Source organism: Pecten maximus, chromosome 14, assembly GCF_902652985.1.
Source record: "Pecten maximus chromosome 14, xPecMax1.1, whole genome shotgun sequence".
In the NCBI taxonomy this organism is placed as follows: Eukaryota; Metazoa; Mollusca; class Bivalvia; order Pectinida; family Pectinidae; genus Pecten; species Pecten maximus.
Genome location: NC_047028.1, coordinates 7,828,907 through 7,851,231, shown reverse-complemented (window position 1 = coordinate 7,851,231; position 22,325 = coordinate 7,828,907). Strand labels below are relative to the sequence as shown.

The 22,325-nt window shown below is 35.8% G+C and overlaps 1 protein-coding gene and 1 long non-coding RNA gene across 2 annotated transcripts in view; one reads left to right on the top strand and one right to left on the bottom strand.

Annotated features, from left to right (window-relative positions):
• Positions 1 to 10,536, top strand: part of LOC117341723 (helicase-like transcription factor) — a 48,855-nt gene extending 38,319 nt beyond the window's left edge. The window contains exons 25-30 of the mRNA XM_033903587.1: positions 3,588 to 3,796; positions 5,265 to 5,396; positions 5,943 to 6,055; positions 6,853 to 7,033; positions 7,682 to 7,762; positions 8,468 to 10,536. Coding sequence (XP_033759478.1) covers positions 3,588 to 3,796; positions 5,265 to 5,396; positions 5,943 to 6,055; positions 6,853 to 7,033; positions 7,682 to 7,762; positions 8,468 to 8,623 — 872 coding nt within the window. The 3' untranslated portion in view covers positions 8,624 to 10,536. The remainder of the gene's footprint in view (positions 1 to 3,587; positions 3,797 to 5,264; positions 5,397 to 5,942; positions 6,056 to 6,852; positions 7,034 to 7,681; positions 7,763 to 8,467) is intronic.
• Positions 10,537 to 12,529: 1,993 nt separating this feature from the next.
• LOC117342294 lies at positions 12,530 to 13,452 on the bottom strand. The gene is made up of 3 exons (XR_004535778.1): positions 13,223 to 13,452; positions 13,022 to 13,063; positions 12,530 to 12,861 (listed from the first exon to the last, which is right to left on the bottom strand). It is a non-coding gene; the product is annotated as an uncharacterized LOC117342294 (long non-coding RNA).
• Positions 13,453 to 22,325: the final 8,873 nt, after the last annotated feature.

The window sequence follows — 22,325 nt, the reverse complement described above, 5'->3', positions numbered from 1 at the left end:
ATACAAATCTTCAGGAAGTCCTCGGTAACATAGTTAACATACAAATCTTCAGGAAGTCCTAGGTAACATAGTTAACATACAAATCTTCAGGAAGTTCTAGGTAACATAGTTAACATACAAATCTTCAGGAAGTCCTAGGTAACATGGTTAACATACAAATCTTCAGGAAGTCCTGGGTAACATAGTTAACATACAAATCTTCAGGAAGTCCTAGGTAACATGGTTAACATACAAATCTTCAGGAAGTCCTGGGTAACATAGTTAACACAGAAAGCTTCAGGAAGTCCTAGGTAACATAGTTAACATACAAATCTTCAGGAAGTTCTAGGTAACATAGTTAACATACAAATCTTCAGGAAGTCCTCGGTAACATAGTTAACACAGAAAGCTTCAGGAAGTCCTAGGTAACATAGTTAACACAGAAAGCTTCAGGAAGTCCTAGGTAACCTAGTTAACATAGAAATCTTCAGGAAGTCCTAGGTAACATAGTTAATGTGGAAAGCTTCAAGAAGTCCTAGGTGACATAGTTTACATGGAAATCTTCAGGAAGTCCTGGGTAACATAGTTAATATGGAAATCATCAGGAAGTCCTAGGTAACATAGTTAACATAGAAATCTTCAGGAAGTCCTAGGTAACATAGTTAATATGGAAATCATCAGGAAGTTCTAGGTAACATAGATCACTTGGAAAGCTTCAGGAAGTCCTAGGTAACCTAGTTAACATGGAAATCTTCAGGAAGTCCTAGGTAACATAGTTAACACAGAAAGCTTCAGGAAGTCCTAGGTGACATAGTTAACATGGAAAGCTTCAGGAAGTCCTAGGTAACATAGTTAACATTCAAATCTTCAGGAAGTCCTAGGTGACATAGTTAACATACAAAGCTTCAGGAAGTCCTAGGTGACATAGTTAACATACAAAGCTTCAGGAAGTCCTAGGTAACCTAGTTAACATGGAAATCTTCAGGAAGTTCTAGGTAACATAGTTAACATGGAAATCTTCAGGAAGTCCTAGGTAACATAGTTAACATACAAATCTTCAGGAAGTCCTAGGTAACATAGTTAACATGGAAATCTTCAGGAAGTCCTAGGTAACATAGTTAACATAGAAAACATCAGGAAGTCCTAGGTAACATAGTTAACATACAAATCATCAGGAAGTCCTAGGTAACATAGTTAACACAGAAATCTTCAGGAAGTCCTAGGTAACGTAGTTAACATAGAAATCTTCAGGAAGTCCTAGGTAACATAGTTAATATGGAAATCATCAGGAAGTCCTAGGTAACATAGTTAACATACAAATCTTCAGGAAGTCCTAGGTAACATAGTTAACTTGGAAAGCTTCAGGAAGTTCTAGGTAACATAGTTAACACAAATCTTCAGGAAGTTCTAGGTAACATAGTTAATATGGAAATCATCAGGAAGTTCTAGGTAACATAGATCACTTGGAAAGCTTCAGGAAGTCCTGGGTGACATAGTTAATATGGAAAGCTTCAGGAAGTCCTAGGTAACACAGTTAACTTGGAAAGCTTCAGGAAGTCCTGGGTGACATAGTTAATATGGAAAGCTTCAGGAAGTCCTAGGTAACACAGTTAACTTGGAAAGCTTCAGGAAGTCCTGGGTGACATAGTTAACATGGAAATCTTCAGGAAGTCCTAGGTAACATAGTTAACATAGAAAACATCAGGAAGTCCTAGGTAACGTAGTTAACATAGAAATCTTCAGAAAGTCCTAGGTAACATAGTTAACACAAATCTTCAGGAAGTTCTAGGTAACATAGTTAACACAAATCTTCAGAAAGTCCTAGGTAACATAGTTAACACAAATCTTCAGAAAGTCCTAGGTAACATAGTTAACACAAATCTTCAGGAAGTTCTAGGTAACATAGTTAACATGGAAATCTTCAGGAAGTTCTAGGTAACACAGTTAACTTGGAAAGCTTCAGGAAGTTCTAGGTAACATAGTTAACACAAATCTTCAGGAAGTTCTAGGTAACACAGTTAACTTGGAAAGCTTCAGGAAGTCCTAGGTAACATAGTTAACACAAATCTTCAGGAAGTCCTAGGTAACATAGTTAATATGGAAATCATCAGGAAGTTCTAGGTAACATAGATCACTTGGAAAGCTTCAGGAAGTCCTAGGTAACCTAGTTAACATGGAAATCTTCAGGAAGTCCTAGGTAACATAGTTAACACAGAAAGCTTCAGGAAGTCCTAGGTGACATAGTTAACATGGAAAGCTTCAGGAAGTCCTAGGTAACATAGTTAACATTCAAATCTTCAGGAAGTCCTAGGTGACATAGTTAACATACAAAGCTTCAGGAAGTCCTAGGTGACATAGTTAACATACAAAGCTTCAGGAAGTCCTAGGTAACCTAGTTAACATGGAAATCTTCAGGAAGTCCTAGGTAACATAGTTAACATGGAAATCTTCAGGAAGTCCTAGGTAACATAGTTAACATACAAATCTTCAGGAAGTCCTAGGTAACATAGTTAACATAGAAAACATCAGGAAGTCCTAGGTAACGTAGTTAACATAGAAATCTTCAGGAAGTCCTAGGTAACACAGTTAACTTGGAAAGCTTCAGGAAGTCCTGGGTGACATAGTTAATATGGAAAGCTTCAGGAAGTCCTAGGTAACACAGTTAACTTGGAAAGCTTCAGGAAGTCCTGGGTGACATAGTTAACATGGAAATCTTCAGGAAGTCCTAGGTAACATAGTTAACATAGAAAACATCAGGAAGTCCTAGGTAACGTAGTTAACATAGAAATCTTCAGAAAGTCCTAGGTAACGTAGTTAACATAGAAATCTTCAGAAAGTCCTAGGTAACATAGTTAACACAAATCTTCAGGAAGTTCTAGGTAACATAGTTAACACAAATCTTCAGAAAGTCCTAGGTAACATAGTTAACACAAATCTTCAGAAAGTCCTAGGTAACATAGTTAACAAAAATCTTCAGGAAGTTCTAGGTAACATAGTTAACATGGAAATCTTCAGGAAGTTCTAGGTAACACAGTTAACTTGGAAAGCTTCAGGAAGTTCTAGGTAACATAGTTAACACAAATCTTCAGGAAGTTCTAGGTAACACAGTTAACTTGGAAAGCTTCAGGAAGTCCTAGGTAACATAGTTAACACAAATCTTCAGGAAGTCCTAGGTAACACAGTTAATTTGGAAAGCTTCAGGAAGTCCTGGGTGACATAGTTAATATGGAAAGCTTCAGGAAGTCCTAGGTAACATAGTTAACATGGAGTTAAAAGCTTCAGTAAGTTTATTGTAAACAAGCAGAACCTTGCTTTTTGTAAAAATGTTGACAATAATAATTACGTTTGATAAAATTATTCATGTTGATGAATTTGTAGTAGCATACTTGTTTCTATATATATGTGAGGATTTTTGTGACTGGAAATATGATCATTTACATAATAAATATATAAATTGTTGTGTTGTACATGTTTCACCAAGCAAAGTTAAGAGTTTCTGAAACAAGTCAGGTCATGTACAACTTTCTTTAATGTGGTGAAGTTTGCAAATAAGAAACATTGAAATTTTCACCAAGCTTAAATCTGCTTCTTTATTATAAATTTTGTAGAGAATTTACCAGCAGCATCTACATCAGGCAATGATGGACTAAGTACAGAAGTACGAGAGAAACTCATCAGTACACTGCTGATGGTACTGGGGTCAGGGTCGGACGAGGAGTGTGCTATTTGTCTGGATACACTCAAGGAGCCAGTGATCACACACTGTGCCCATGTCTATTGTCACAACTGTATAGCCGCTGTCATCAAAACAGACAAGGTAAGTACTACATAGCCACTATCATCAGGACAGGCAAGGTAAGTACTACATAGTCACTGTCATCTGAACAGACAAGGTAAGTACTACATAGCCACTGTCATCAGAACAGACAAGGTAAGTACTACATAGTCACTGTCATCAGGACAGGCAAGGTAAGTACTACATAGCCGCGGTCATCAGAACGGACGAGGTAAGTACTACATAGCCACTGTCATCAGAACAGACGAGGTAAGTACTACATAGTCACTGTCATCAGGACAGACAAGGTAAGTACTACATAGCCACTGTCATCAGGACAGACAAGGTAAGTACTACATAGTCACTGTCATCAGGACAGACAAGGTAAGTACTACATAGTCACTGTCATCAGGACAGACAAGGTAAGTACTACATAGCCACTGTCATCAGGACAGACAAGGTAAGTACTACATAGCCACTGTCATCAGAACAGACAAGGTAAGTACTACATAGCCACTGTCATCAGAACAGACAAGGTAAGTACTACATAGTCACTGTCATCAGGACAGACGAGGTAAGTACTACATAGTCACTGTCATCAGGACAGACAAGGTAAGTACTACATAGCCACTGTCATCAGGACAGACAAGGTAAGTACTACATAGTCACTGTCATCAGGACAGACAAGGTAAGTACTACATAGTCACTGTCATCAGGACAGACAAGGTAAGTACTACATAGCCACTGTCATCAGAACAGACAAGGTAAGTACTACATAGCCGCGGTCATCAGAACAGACAAGGTAAGTACTGCATAGCCGCTGTCATCAGGACAGACAAGGTAAGTACTACATAGTCACTGTCATCAGGACAGACAAGGTAAGTACTACATAGCCACTGTCATCAGAACAGACAAGGTAAGTACTACATAGCCGCGGTCATCAGAACAGACAAGGTAAGTACTACAATCAATGTCAAATGTCTGATAGAAAATAATCCAGATAATTTCAGTCACAACATCCACAAGTGTCACCAGTAAGTGGGTAATTTAAAGGCCGGCTAGTTTTGACTTGACATGCGAGGCTTCATCAGGACCTTTTATATTGTCTGATTGAATGTATATTTTCAAATGACGTTATGATGTTGACTATAAACTTTCCCACTGTCATCATCAACCTGCATCTCTAGAAACATTGTGTTGTTAATGTATCCATCAGTAGTTGAATCTGTCACAGAAACTGTGAAAATGGACCAACTGGGATATGTAAACAGCGAAGGCAGGGGATGCAGGGATGTTGCTATCTAGAAATGGAAAATTAACAATTGATCAAATGAAATCATCGTACTTGTACCGCTTCCCTGTTGGTTTCATGATTAGTGAATTGAATTTCAACAAATTAGATTTTCCATGTTGATGATAATCTACTGTATTACTTGATATACAAATATTAATCGGGGGATATTATTACATTGTGCCTTGACCCTTATAACAATTAATCTGTCGTTTACAGCCTAAGTGTCCACTTTGCCGTGGAGATGTAGATGAGAATAAGTTGCTTGAGGTCCCCCCTGAACAGCTCCAGGAACCTGAGGAGTGTGAAGATGACATGATTACACCAGAAAACTGGAAATCAAGTTCAAAGGTAAAGTGTTGTCATTTTATTTGCTAATGTCTAGAAGTTCCTAATTACATTGCATTTTATTCATTGTTGTCCCTCTGTAACTAGCTGTGTACTTGCTGGTTAAAATGTTCAGGTAATTACTTAAAATCCCTTTACATTTTCAACTTGAACTCTGAAATTACTATTGACGTTAAATCAATGATTTGTTTTTTTAAGATTTGCATTAAAAATGGTGGTACGGTGGGTAAAAAAAGATGTAGGTGGGCCTGAAAAATACTGTTATTTGCTGTTAAATAACCCTCCCACATATTAACCATATATGACTTAGAAACAGGATTCAATGGCTTTGCCAAAGTCGTGATAGGGTTTAGTTTAAATTGGTAATTACAGATGAGCAGAGAAGTCATGCAAAATCAATTTACTTTATGTCAATAAAACATCTTACTTCATATCAAAACATGTTTACTCCTAACCTCGAAATTGTTTACCTACAATATGATTGGAAAGCTGTGAATATAAATTCCGCGAATTTCATTGTTAATATATTTTGTTTTGGTTATCACACAGGTAGATGCTGTGATCAACGCCTTATTGACCCTAAGGGACGAGGATAACACCATCAGAAGTGTTGTCGTTTCACAGTTTACCTCACTTCTTACTCTGCTGGAAATACCATTGCGGTAGGAACAGAAATATGTTCTCTGGAGAACTCCTGTTTGAGTCAGTGATGTTGAATAGAGGTTTAATAATTCACTGATACATTAATGCAATATATCATAGCGGGTAGTATCTATGTACTGTTAAATAGTACCGTAAAAACCCATGTAATTTGCGCAGGCACTTTTTGGGGCTGAAAATGCTGGAAAAATCCTTCTATCCATATATTGTGTGCATGAAAAAATTTTGACCAAAAATGATGTCCAGGAGGTCCCAATATAGTTGATACATAAAGTCATTCGTCAAAAATGTAATCTTGTTTCAAATGTGTTCAGGTTTCATCAGTTGAGGTAAAAATATGATTGGATCATAGGTTTCGTCAGTTGAAGTAAAGATATGATTGGATCATAGGTTTCGTCAGTTGAAGTAAAGATATGATTGGATCCTAGGTTTCGTCAGTTGAAGTAAAGATATGATTGGATCATAGGTTTCGTCAGTTGAAGTAAAGATATGATTGGATCATAGGTTTCGTCAGTTGAAGTAAAGATGTGATTGGATCCTAGGTTTCATCAGTTGAAGTAAAGATATGATTGGATCATAGGTTTCGTCAGTTGAAGTAAAAATATGATTGGATCATAGGTTTCATCAGTTGAAGTAAAGATATGATTGGATCATAGGTTTCATCAATTGAAGTAAAAATATGATTGGATCATAGATTTCGTCAGATAATTGGATCCTAGGTTTCGTCAGTTGAAGTAAAGATATGATTGGATCCTAGGTTTCGTCAGTTGAAGTAAAGATATGATTGGATCATTTTCAGTGCCCAGGGTTTCCGATTTACACGTTTGGATGGCACCATGAATCTTAAGATGAGGATGAGGGCTGTTGAGGAATTCATGGACCCTAGTCCAGTAGCACCAACCATCATGTTGCTGTCACTCAAGGCTGGAGGTGTTGGCATCAACCTAACTTCAGCCTCCAGGGTGTTTCTAATGGACCCAGTAAGTACTGTTTGTAGTAGAACAAACGATATCTAATTCCCCTCCGAAGCATTTAAAACTTTATCAACCTCATTGCTGTTTCTTGTATAGACCCAGTAAGTAGAGGAACAGGATGCATGTAACAACCCTTCAATACCGCAGGTACTGGTGCTTTAAACTTCATCAATCTCACCTTGACCTCTTTGGTTGTTTATCACTTATCATGTGAATGTCTTAGTGGAATTGTATAATGATACACGTTTTACTTTGGTCCAAGGGAACTAACTCCCCATCTCTCGAGTAACTCAGTAGCTGAAAATCACACACACACACGAAAACCCATATTATTTTTTATCCATTTGGAACAAAAAAAAAACCCAGTAATAAATGCTCAACTGAAATGTATTACAAAAAAAAAGACATTTAATGCTATGGTGTGATAAATGTTATCCTGTCATTTTTGCAAACTGAAACCGATACAAAAGAATTGCTATGTATGCTTGTCAAAATAAGCCAGACTTGCATACTGTGTTATTGATAATCCAATATAAGGAAACTCGCACAAAACATTTATCAACTCATTGTGATTGGAAGAGCATAGCAGTTTAGAGAACAGGGGAATTAACTCACAGTGAATATATAATACAACTTGATTTGTTTTGTCCTCAGGCATGGAATCCAGCTGCAGAGGAACAATGTTTTGATAGATGTCATCGTTTAGGACAGAAGAGAGACGTCATCGTCACAAAGGTATGTTCAGATCATCTGGGTGTTTCCTTGTCCCATCACGATGAGTCAGCAGGAGGATATAGGGATTGCCCCATATGTATGTAAACATCAATGTCCTTGGTCTACCAACTTCATTAATTGTCCAATTGTTATGAAACTCTACACACTTCCAACAACCATTGAGATATCTTTTCTACAATTCTTGTTTTAACTTACAAGGGTCCGAATTAAAATCAGCATTGAATATCAATAGATTTCTGTTTTTTTCTCTCTGCTAACTTCATTGATTGTCCAGGTATCCCTAAACTTCATACCCTTACTCACAACCATTATCTGTTGTACTACTTCATTTTTCAACTATCTGGGGTCAAAATTGAGGTTACTGTTACTATAAATAGATGTTTGATGTCCTCGCTCTGTCTACTTCATTTACCCTCCAATTGTCCTGAAACTTTATGAACTTACTCACAACCACCATTTTATATCGTTCTATGGTAAGCTTAATTAGGTCTGTCAATCAAAATGATTTTTACATAGTAATTAGTTTTTGGTTCGAGGGGAATTTGTGTCGCCTGCAATAAAGTTATTATGTCGCTCATGTTAGGGTAAGGAGACGATTATGGTTTTTGCACAGACAACATAAGATAACATATAATTCTAAAATCAATTAATCCTGACTACTTAAATATACCTTTAACACTAGGAATATTGTGCTCCTTACTTCAGTTCATTGTGGACGACTCTGTGGAGGTGAGAATGATGGAGCTCCAGGAGAAAAAGAGAAAGTTGATGCAGGGAGCCTTTGGAGCATCCAAAAAGGAGACTGCAGAACAAAGACGACAGAATAGAATAAAAGACATAAAATCTCTGATGAATTTCTGAGTGTCATCAGGTTATAAAGAGTGAAAATGAATCAGACTTGAGTGTCATCAGGTCATAAAGAGTGAAAATGAATCAGACTTTAGTTAGGAACTTTGTCTGCAGATATGTCCTTTATGTGTCTTTCCCTGAGATAAGTGATGCTGATGTGATGTAATGTTTGCTGGTGTCAGATACGAAAGAAAACATGTTTGTAAGATTTGTTTTATCTATTCCATAAACTTGAAAACGTCCGACTGGTGCTACTGGGTAAGGTGCTTGTTTATCCAGTAAAGCTGTGACTGTTTTTTTAAAACTGATAGTTGTTTAAAATACTCAGACTGTTCAAGTCTAGCAATAAATAATACTCTAGTCATATATCAATTGCCAAGTGTTCATATATCAGTGTTGATGCCAAGCGTTCATATATCAGTGTTGATGCCAAGCGTTCATATATCAATGTTGATGCCAAGTGTTCCTATATCAATGTTGATGCCAAGTGTTCCTATATCAATGTTGATGCCAAGTGTTCATTTATCAATGTTGATGCCAAGTGTTCATATATCAATGTTGATGCCAAGTGTTCATTTATCAATGTTGATGTCAAGTGTTCATTTATCAATGTTGATGCCAAGTGTTCATTTATCAGTGTTGATGCCAAGTGTCCATTTATCAATGTTGATGCCAAGTGTTCATTTATCAATGTTGATGCCAAGTGTTCATATATCGATGTTGATGTCAAGTGTTCATTTATCGATGTTGATGCCAAGTGTTCATATATCAATGTTGATGCCAAGTGTTCATATATCAATGTTGATGCCAAGTGTTCATTTATCAATGTTGATGCCAAAAGTTCATATATCAATGTTGATGCCAAAAGTTCATATATCAATGTTGATGCCAAAAGTTCATATATCAATGTTGATGCCAAAAGTTCATATATCAATGTTGATGCCAAAAGTTCATATATCAATGTTGATGCCAAGTGTTCATATATCAATGTTGATGCCAAGTGTTCATATATCAATGTTGATGCCAAGTGTTCATATATCAATGTTGATGCCAAGTGTTCATATATCAATGTTGATGCCAAGTGTTCATTTATCAATGTTGATGCCAAGTGTTCATTTATCAATGTTGATGCCAAGTGTTCATATATCATATTGATGCCAAGTTTTCATTTATCAATGTTGATGCCAAGTGTTCATTTATCAATGTTGATGCCAAGTGTTCATTTATCAATGTTGATGCCAAGTGTTCATTTATCAATGTTGATGCCAAGTGTTCATTTATCAGTGTTGATGCCAAGTGTTCATTTATCAATGTTGATGCCAAGTGTTCATGTATCAATGTTGATGCCAAGTGTTCATGTATCAATGTTGATGCCAAGTGTTCATTTATCAATGTTGATGCCAAGTGTTCATTTATCAATGTTGATGCCAAGTGTTCATTTATCAATGTTGATGCCAAGTGTTCATTTATCAATGTTGATGCCAAGTGTTCATATATCAATGTTGATGCCACGTGTTCATTTATCAATGTTGATGCCAAGTGTTGTCATATATCAATGTTGATGCCAAGTGTTGTCGCTGGGAGGTTTATGTAATTTCACATCACAATGGTTATACCTGTTATAGAGATGTAGGAGTACTTAACGAGGAAATACAAAGGAGCTTCTATATCAATGGTGTTTACCTCAGATAGCATGTTTTCTTAATTGGCAACAAAATTAAATTGCTATTTTTGGAGGAAGCCTGACAACTCTTTGAAATTAATGTCAGATGATGCAAAAACTGCATTATTCGATGGCGAGAGAATATTGATTTTTCTTTTTCCATATGTTCTTTGATACTTTATCTTTCCCTATTTACTGTTACACAAAAATGATTAAAAGAAAATGAGATGCTTTGTTCCAACTATATAAATATACACACACACACACACATACAAAAATGAGATGCTTTGTTCTAACTATATAAATATATACACACACAAAAAAAAATGAAATAAACCGTTTCATTACAATTGCACAAAACATAGCAAAACTTTTGAAATTTGATAATAAAAATATTTAAAGATTAAATTGAAATAAGAATGAAGAGTTCAAATTGATTAGACATCATGGCTTAATGAATGTTTCCATGAAAAATTCGAGAAGTCTTAAAGTAGGTTTGGATTTTGACCTGTATGATTCCAGTATTGGTGACAGTGTGTCGTTGAAACACTTAGTGTACATCTTTAATAGGAATATGGTTAAATGTTTGTTACATGATATAGTGCTGTTACCTTGATCTGTACACCGCTACAGAGTTATAGTGCTGGCACATCTTGGTTTTACATGTCTCCATTTTAGTATTGGTTGTGATATAAATGTTATAGGAATATTTCAGGTATGTACCAGGCTAGGTGACGAGAACTTTTTCAGTTGTTGATTTTTTAAAGATTAAATAGTAGGCAAGGGAGGGACCTTTTTTTTTGTTTTTTTTTTAGTTTTTTGTTTTTGTTCTTATTTTTCACTTTCTGGAACTTGCATAAAAAGCTGATGACCTAGTAGTATCTTTGTAATTCTGGAACGCACATATCAAAACTGGTGACCGAATGGTGCCTTTGAAATTCTGGAACTTTCGTATCAAAAACTGATGACTGATCGGTGCCTTTGAACTTACATATCAAAACTGGTGACCGAATGGTGCCTTTGAAATTCTGGAACTTTCGTATCAAAAACTGATGACCGATCGGTGCCTTTGCAATTATTAAAGATTTAATTTTCTGTGCTTTGGTGATTCCTTGGCATACATGTATCTCATAAACAATCAAGACATTGTCATTATACTACATAATCTACTTCAGCATCTGGTTGAGTAAGCCATAGTGTTATGATAGATTTATGTTTACTCTGTCATTGCATCTCGTTTACTGTATATTTCCAAGATTAAACAGTTCACCTCAAAATTTTATTATCTGTCCCATAAAAATTGGGGGTCTAAATGATTTTTTATTTACTTGTAAAAATATACATTTGTCAAGTATGAGAATTCCTGCGATGCCTTGTTATAACAGTCAGATGACTCCAGTGCGATTTGTATCACCTGTGATACCTTGTTATAACAGTCAGATGACTCCAGTAGGATTTGTATCACCTGTGATACCTTGTTATAACAGTATATAGATGACTCCCGCGGGCTTTGTATCGCCTGTGATCCCTTGTTATAACAGTCAGATGACTCCAGTAGGATTTGTATCACCTGTGATACCTTGTAATAACAGTCTATAGCTGACTCCCGTGGGATTTGTATCGCCTGTGATACCTTGTTATAACAGTCAGATGACTCCAGTAGGATTTGTATCACCTGTGATACCTTGTTATAACAGTCTATAGCTGACTCCCGTGGGATTTGTATCACCTGTGATACCTTGTAATAACAGTCTATAGATGACTCCAGTGGGATTTGTATCGCCTGTGATACCTTGTTATAACAGTCAGATGACTCCAGTAGGATTTGTATCACCTGTGATACCTTGTTATAACAGTCAGATGACTCCAGTAGGATTTGTATCACCTGTGATACCTTGTAATAACAGTCTATAGCTGACTCCCGTGGGATTTGTATCACCTGTGATCCCTTGTTATAACAGTCTATAGCTGACTCCAGTGGGATTTGTATCACCTGTGATACCTTGTTATAACAGTCAGATGACTCCAGTAGGATTTGTATCACCTGTGATACCTTGTTATAACAGTATATAGATGACTCCAGTAGGATTTGTATTGCCTGTGAGGCCTTGTTATAACGGTCTATAGATGACTCCAGTAGGATTTGTATCACCTGTGATCCCTTGTTATAACGGTCTATAGCTGACTCCCGTGGGATTTGTATCACCTGTGATACCTTGTTATAACAGTATATAGATGACTCCAGTGGGATTTGTATCGCCTGTGATCCCTTGTTATAACAGTATATAGATAACTCCAGTAGGATTTGTATCACCTGTGATCCCTTGTTATAACAGTCAGATGACTCCAGTAGGATTTGTATCACCTGTGATACCTTGTTATAACAGTCTATAGCTGACTCCCATGGGATTTGTATCACCTGTGATACCTTGTTATAACGGTCTATAGATGACTCCAGTAGGATTTGTATCACCTGCGATCCCTTGTTATAACAGTCAGATGACTCCAGTAGGATTTGTATCACCTGTGATACCTTGTTATAACAGTCTATAGCTGACTCCCATGGGATTTGTATCACCTGTGATACCTTGTTATAACAGTCTATAGCTGACTCCCATGGGATTTGTATCACCTGTGATCCCTTGTTATAACACTCTATAGATAAACTCCAGTAGGATTTGTATCACCTGTGATGCCTTGTTGTAACAGTCAGATGACTCCAGTGGGATTTGTATCACCTGTGATACCTTGTTATAACAGTCAGATGACTCCAGTAGGATTTGTATCACCTGTGATACCTTGTAATAACAGTCAGATGACTCCAGTGGGATTTGTATCACCTGTGATACCTTGTTATAACAGTCTATAGATGACTCCCGTGGGCTTTGTATCACCTGTGATCCCTTGTTATAACAGTCTATAGATGACTCCCGTGGGCTTTGTATCACCTGCGATCCCTTGTTATAACAGTCTATAGCTGACTCCCGTGGGATTTGTATCGCCTGCGATACCTTGTTATTACAGTCTATAAATAACTCCAGTAGGATTTTTTTTCTAAATTTCCCTCTTTGTTGTATTCAGAGTTGATGTAAAATTATATTTTATCTTGTTCTATTTTATCATTCAAGTTATTTTTTTAACATAAAGGTTTTATTTGAAAATTATTAGTTTATGAAGTGATGTTTAACTTAAATAACTGATCAGTAACTTTTGCAATAATTTGAAAAAATATTTTAAGAGATTGAAAAAGGGTTCCCCTGTATAAACTTTGAATTCTGATTCTACTGTTTAAGAATTGTATTAAAATTATATCGGGTGTGATTGCTGTGCAAAATTCCACTTACAAATAGTAAGAAAATGTAATCTTGGGCATGTTAAATTGCCGTAGTTTTAAACTGTCTAACTTTTATAAGGACATTAGTTGTTTAGACTGTTTTCTATAAGTTGCAAAAATAAAATTGTTAATCTATATCAGGTTTTCTTTGTTTTTCACACTGGTACTCGGCACAGATGACAGTGGGATCCTGTTTTTCCCTTTTATGATGAAAGTACTTAATATAGCGAGCATAGCCTTTACAAGATGGCCACCGCTGCACCTATCACTTGAATTATATTCTGGTGTTCAAGGCAATTTAAGACTGAAGCATTATTTAGGACGGAGAAACCAAAAGGCTCAGGGTGATAATATTAGGGCTAGTAGCATGCTTGGAGGAAGGGCTACCAAGTTTGTTAAAATGAATTACCTTGACCTACTTTCAGGATCATAGGGGTAAAATATATTTATCTTTAAACCAAGAGGCCCAGTCATGATATGTGGTCAGTAGCATGCTGGGATGGATGTCTACAGAAAATTGTTCAAATGAATGAGCTTGACCTATTTTCTAGGCCACGGGTGAAATAGGTTGAAATCTTTAAATGTCCTTTCAGTAACCAAGAGGCACAGATACATGATATTGGGCCAGTAGAATGCTGATTTGAATGTCTGGCAAATATACTGAAACGAATTGCATTGATGGACTCTCAAGGCCACAGGAGTCATTATGTTAAAAACGACTTCCTAAAAACCAAGAGGCCCAGTACTAGTGTCATAATGTTGGAACAATGGCATGCTTTGATAACAGACTGAATTTTGTTCAACTGAATGACCTTGACTTACATGTACCTTCAAGGTCACATTGGTCAGATGAGTTCAATTCTTAATTAAAAAAACTATCGGTATGTATTTCAGAATTCATGTTACTGTTAAGGTTCACGGGCCTCTTGGTGATAAGATTCCACCTAATAGTATTGAAGATAATTTGGGATAGTTATAAGGAATGTTTCATTTTCAATCAATGTCATCGAATATTTGTACACGTTAAACTGGTACATGCCTTAGTTGTAACAAATTGCAAATAGGGGGCCTTCATGACTCGCAGCTAACTATGTAATCTGCTGCTAGTGGCCGCAGTAAGGGGGCATATCTCGATGTGAAACACCAGTCTTTTCAGATCTATAGCAAAAACTAACAGTAATACAGAATTTTTAGCTTAATAGGAAGTAAAATTGCATTTGACTAAATTGACTTTCGACCTCAGAATTATATCAATCGTTATTGCAATACAAGTGATTGTAGTTAATGATTTCTTCAACCAGTGACCTTTGGTGACCTTTGGTGACCTACATATCAACCTTTGACATAACGTTAGTGTTGGTAGTTATCCAAACGAAAGTATATCACATTGATAAGTAGTACGATTAATTTGGCATAACTTGTCAGTCTTATAAGATTTTTAAATGAAAGTATACCACATATGTGCAAGTTAATTTGTCATGTGACCTTTGAATTGGTGACGTGTAGCTGTGCGGTTTTTAAGGTGAGGGTTGTCCAGCAGATAACATAGCAAACACACAGGATAGAAAGGATGAAATGACAATAGTACCTACATCACTAGATCTACATACAATGTGTATTGTTGTAGGTGTATATCAATAATTACCAGATCAGGTGAGCGATACAGGCCCTCTGGGCCTCTTGTTGTAGGTGTATATCAATAATTACCAAATCAGGTGAGCGATACAGGCCCTCTGGGCCTCTTGTTGTAGGTGTAGATCAATAATTACCAGATTAGGTGAGCGTTTAGGCCGATACGGTTTGTTTGATATCTTGGAGATGGCTCACAATTCTAGTTGAGAAAATATTCCTTTTTACCTCCCCTCTGGTTGATACAATTCATCTTATTTTGTGTTGAGGTTTTATAGCTTTGCCCTGGAGATTTCCTAACAGACCTACCTTTAATGTGTATTGTGGATACGAAATTCTGCTGCGTATTCTGACTTCATTGGAGATCTAAACACTCTAGGGTCAGAGCCTTTCTTTCTGTTCAGATTTACAATAGAACAGAAGTGCGGGCCACAAAAACAAAAGAAAATCAATTTCCACGCACTATCTACATAGACCAACAAATTCATGATAGACATATACCTTATCTTGTGATTGGGATTGTTATCAGGACATCAAAGGTAATTATTTAACAGTAACTCCAAGTCATTCAACCCATCTTCCTTAAGACAACAACCTGTGTGATGCGTCAGGCTTGTAATTAGCAACTGGTAGATTGACGAGCGTCAGCATTCCAGTCCTTAATAGAATTACTATCCGGGGTTGACAGGTCGGTGAAAGTTCTCTTGTGGGAATGGTTGGAAACGGATATTATATACATGTATATTAAAAAAATACCACATTCGTACAGATCGCGGAATATCTTGCGAACGCTTTGTCAACAGGATCAGAACATACTACAGTTTTACACAGAAATGATCAGGACAGTAATATTTTATTTACGACCCCCGCTCACAGCCAATAATACGGTTTTGAGAAAACCGAGAAACATTACCATGAGGGGTAGTTGTATAGCTGTTTAGCTGAGCGGCTTCACTATTGGGAAACATAATCGTGTCACTACAAAAAATCAACCAAAAAAAAAACGAAAATGATTTTTAAAAAAACCCACCAAAAAACAAGAGTTTAGTTCAAGAACCCTTCTCAGTGTACGACTTAACTTGGTTGTTAACTCACCTGGTCCGGCATAAAAATCGCTACTATTCCTGAACGACTAAATTGATTTTGGTCTGAAGCACTATTGGGCAAAGGAGGTGTAATGTATAAATGGGGAGATGTACAGGGTAAATTAGGAAAAAAAGAGGTAAATTATTTAAATTCCTACTAGTCCTGAACGACTGTACAGATTTTGATAATATTTTGTCGTAATCCGAGGGTTTTTGTTGTTTTATTGACCTTTAACATACCTGATATGGGCTCACTTACTCATGTCAAAGTTTGTAAAGTCTGCTGTTAAAACATACAAATCTGATATGAACCAATTAACCCATATCAGATTTTTAAAATGCTGATAAAATTTGGTTGGGATTATAACTGGATGAATCGTGGAGGGCGTGACTCCCCTGAGGATTTTCGAGGATGTGCAAATTTCAAAACCCTTCCTTTGTAAGAATAATAGAATTTTGTCCAAATTTGATCCGAAGATTATTTAGATGAATGGAGACTTAATCATTTCCCTTAGTAATGGTAGGTCTGAGTATTTCTGAAGTCTTTCTCCTCCTGTATGGATAAAGGGATTTTGGTTTTGGTCTGCAACTGGAAGCGAAGGTTGGGGGCTTGGGTGGGGCAATAACAGAAGTCAAAATTGATAATTAAAGTTGAGTGCTTTTTCGACAGAATTTGTTTTGAATCATTTTTAGAAACGGGAAGCTAAATATTAGTTGGAGGAAAGGGTTAACTTCCTTTGTATGGTACTGAGAGGCGGTTACCAAAGTGGGAACTCGCACGAGTGTCTAATGATAACTGGAATATCCAAATGAGCAAAGCAGGCCCTCTGGGCTCTTGTTTCAGGATGTCCCCCGTATACACATACGGGTTAGCACGCGATACCCGCAGGTAATCCTTACGCGCGTGACACCATGCATTGAGCTTCACAGCAATTAAAAACGAACGGAAACATTTCCTTTCTCATTAAACATTGAAACACAGCCTCTACCTGCTGAATTATCCCAACACATTGTATAAAACCGCCGCTGTGTTTATACGTGTTGGTAAATGATAATCATAATAATATAGGCATGATTGTGGACAATATTGTTATTAATTATTCATCCTAGATGATTACCTTTTCCAGTTATCATACTTAAAATCTATTCAATAGAATGCTATATCAATAGTTTATAATGAAACCTATACAACAGGTGTAGATTAAAGCACATCCGGGTAGGCACTGATGAAGACTCTTAGTTCTATGTATTACACGAGGGACTCCAGATTGTTGGTTTATATGTGTATGTTTATAACATTATCTAAAAAAGTGGGGTTAGTAGCGAGTCGTACTGTCGGTATTTATCGTTACAGGTAAAACAGAAGACTTCACGGTGGGAGTTCTGTCCACGGTTGGCTAGCTCAGTCGGTTGTTTCCGTGGGCAAGACACTTTACCCTAATTGCTCTAGATGGCATGCGAGTGATGTCAGGGAGAAAGCCACCGACTACTACAAGGAGGCCCACCTCAAATTTACCCTGGCTATTCACGGTTCAATAAATCCAACATATAGACGGACATGAACCCAGTTATCAGATGTTTACAAGAAACATAACTAGCGTATTCCGGTGCCAGTGTATGATTAGAATCAGGTCATGTCGATGTGTGTGGGACATAATATTTCAGAGAAATGAAACTTTAAAGTAATCTTTAGTTGGTCCCATTTAGAAAGGCACATCAATGACAACGATAGAACCAACTACTGTCATTATGTATTTATAGCAAAGTTCTCTGTCAGCTGCTAGATCATAAGATAGTAATAACTTTTTGTTTTGGAAATTTTTTATTTTCTTCCACACATATGCATACATGTAGCAATACATAATATTGGTGTATATTTAATTGCAACAATTACACTTTTTCATACGCTTAATACAAATTCGCTTATCAATACATGAAGTACACCTCAGATGCAGTTTCGTCACAATACATTAAATCGTGCAATCGTATAAAATGAATGTGTTCATCACGATTTCATATTATGTCATTGTGTAATGTGGCTGATAGAACATGCTCTTTTATATATATATATATATATTTATTGTGTTGCTATAGCTATTTGTGGTATACTTCAGGTAAGGATATTGCCATAATAGTTCAGAAGAAAACTTTTTATACATGTAGATATACAAAAAAAAAAAAAACCATACATAAAGACTTCTTACATGCACAGACTCATACTTTAACAGTAATAAAGTTCTAAAAGTAACAATAACAAGTTTTTCTTTTTTTGATTTGTTACGTTACAAGTGCTTTCAAATCAACCCATCGTTTTTCAAATGTTTGGACAGTCATATTTTCCCTATGAATGTACTGTTCAATTTTGTAATGTTTTTCTAGTTCCATTTTGAATATAAATAGAGCAGGCAGATGATTTTTATACTTTTGCTTGTATATGTGTAATTTTGCTAAAACAATAATTAAGTTTATGTTGTTAATTTCGTTGTCCGTTTTCCCAAGGATAACATCTGAATTAATCAAACTCAGAGTTTTCCCGGTTTTGTTTTCTACCCATGTGGTGAATTCTTGCCAAAATTTTGTAACAAGAGTACATTCCCAAAACAAGTGGATTATTGATTCTATATTTGCTTTACAAAATGAGCATACAGGCGAGTTAATTACACCTATCATACGCAGGTATTTTTTTGTGCTAATGATTCTGTGAGTAATTCGGTATTGGAACCATTGAAGTGTTGAGTCCGAGGTTAACTTAAATATTATAAAGTTAATCTTTTCCCACCAATATTGATTTTGATGTATATCAAGTTCAAGTGACCATTTGACTTTGTATTTATCATTTGTAGATAAATCTTTAATAAAAAGATTATATATCGAGAGTCCTCGTTGTTTATTTGTTAAGATGTGATAAATGTACTTTTGACAATGTGGAAGTATAATAGTGGAATTATAATTTCTCAGAAAAGGCCATTTAGACAGAATGGTATTCCTGATGCCATAAAACTGAGTTAGTATTGGTGAAAAGAAAATTTTTTCGCAAAATTCTTCATAGTTTTCAATTAATTTACCTTGGTCATTACATAAGTCATACACATAACATATCCCTTTTCGTGACCATTGTTTAAAATGTAAGGTCTTGTTATCAATCTTTATTTCTGGATTGTGCCACAAGGGACGATACAAAACACTTTCTTCGTTGCATGGAAGGTACAAAAAACAATGTATATTTTCAAGGACTTCTTTCCAGAACAGATTTTTAATAGATTTCAACTTTTTTCTCCAATAGTCCGCCCCATATGAAATAATAGTAAATTTTGATTCGCCAATCACGTCTTCAAAAAGGTAGGTCCATGAATTATCATTTGTTAACAGGCGTTTTATCCAGGATAGTTTCATGGATTTAATGAAAGCATCAATTTGTACCATTTTAAGACCGCCATCTTTGTAATTTTGAACTATCAGGTTTCTTGAGATTCTGTCGTTTTTCCTGCCCCATATAAAATTGTATAAAGGTCTTTCTAGGATTTTTACAAAGTCCTTATCAGGTCTTGGAATACTTATAAATAAATGTGTTAATTTAGAAAGAATGATGCTTTTAACAACTGTAATTCTACCTATTGGACTAAGACACCTCTTTGACCATATGTGAATGAGAGTTTTAATTTCTTTAAGTTTGTCACAGTAATTCAAGTCAGCAAGTTCTGACAGATTCGGACTGAATTTCACTCCTAGGAAAGTGAATGGTAAGATAGTAATAACTTAGCAATTTAGATATGATCGTCCTATTGTAAGTGAGATGTACTTTAGTATATGAACACTGATACTTGATGTCAGATGTACTTTAGTGTATGAACTTGATGTCAGATGTACTTTAGTGTATGAACTTGATGTCAGATATACTTTAGTGTATGAACACTGATACTTGATGTCAGATATACTTTAGTGTATGAACACTGATACTTGATGTCAGATATACTTTAGTGTATGAACACTGATACTTGATGTCAGATATACTTTAGTGTATGAACACTGATACTTGATGTCAGATGTACTTTAGTGTATGAACATTGATACTTGATGTCAGATGTACTTGAGTGTATGAACATTGATACTTGATGTCAGATGTACTTTAGTGTATGAACACTGATACTTGATGTCAGATGTACTTGAGTGTATGAACATTGATACTTGATGTCAGATGTACTTTAGTGTATGGATACTTGATGTCAGATATACTTTAGTGTATGAACACTGATACTTGATGTCAGCTGTACTTTAGTGTATGAACACTGATACTTGATGTCACATGTACTTTAGTGTATGGACACTGATACTTGATGTCAGATGTACTTTAGTGTATGAACACTGACACTTGATGTCAGATGTACTTTAGTGTATGAATACTGATACTTGATGTCAGATGTATTTTAGTGTATGAACACTGATACTTGATGTCAGATGAACTTTAGTGTATCAACACTGATACTTGATGTCAGGTGTACTTTAGTGTATGAACACTGATACTTGATGTCAGATGTACTTTAGTGTATGAACACTGATACTTGATGTCAGATGTACTTTAGTGTATGAACTGATACTTGATGTCAGATGTACTTTATTGTATTAACACTGATACTTGATGTCAGATGTACTTTAGTGTATGAACACTGATACTTGATGTCAGATGTACTTTATAGTATGAACACTGATACTTGATGTCAGATGTACTTTATTGTATTAACACTGATACTTGATGTCAGATGTACTTTATTGTATGAACGCTGATACTTGATGTCAGATGTACTTTAGTGTATGAACACTGATACTTGATGTGAGATGTACTTTAGTGTATGAACACTGATACTTGATGTCAGATGTACTTTAGTGTATGAACACTGATACTTGATGTCAGATGTACTTTAGTGTATGAACACTGATACTTAATGTTAAATATACTTTAGTGTATGAACACTGATACTTGATGTTCAATATACATTAGTGTATGAACACTGATACTTGATGTCAGATGTATTTTAGTGTATGGATACTTGATGTGAGATGTACTTTAGTGTATGAACACTGATACTTGATGTGAGATGTACTTTAGTGTATGAACACTGATACTTGATGTCTGATGTACTTTAGTGTATGAACACTGATACTTGATGTCAGATGTACTTTAGTGTATGAACACTGATACTTGATGTCAGATGTATTTTAGTGTATGGATACTTGATGTCAGATGTACTTTAGTGTATGAACACTGATACTTGATGTCAGATATACTTTATTGTATGGACACTGATACTTGATGTCAGATGTACTTTATTGTATGGACACTGGTACTTGATGTCAGATGTACTTTATTGTATGGACACTGATACTTGATGTCAGATGTACTTTATTGTATGAACACTGGTACTTGATGTCTGATGTACTTTAGTATATGAACACTGATACTTGATGTGAGATGTACTTTATTGTATGAACACTGATACTTGATGTGAGATGTACTTTAGTGTATGAAAACTGATACTTGATGTCAGATGTACTTTAGTGTATGAACACTGATATTTGATGTCAGATGTACTTTAGTGTATGGACACTGATACTTGATGTCAGATGTACTTTATTGTATGAACACTGATACTTGATGTGAGATGTACTTTAGTGTATGAACACTGATACTTGATGTTAGATGTAATTTAGTGTATCAACACTGATACTTGATGTCAGAGGTACTTTAGTCTATGAACACTGATACTTGATGTCAGATGTACTTTATTGTATGAACACTGATACTTGATGTCTGATGAACTTTAGTGTATGAACACTGATACTTGATGTCAGATGTACTTTAGTGTATGAACACTGATACTTGATGTCTGGTGTACTTTAGTGTATGAACACTGATACTTGATGTGAGATGTACTTTAGTGTATGAACACTGATACTTGATGTAAGATGTACTTTATTGTATGAACACTGATACTTGATGTCAGATGT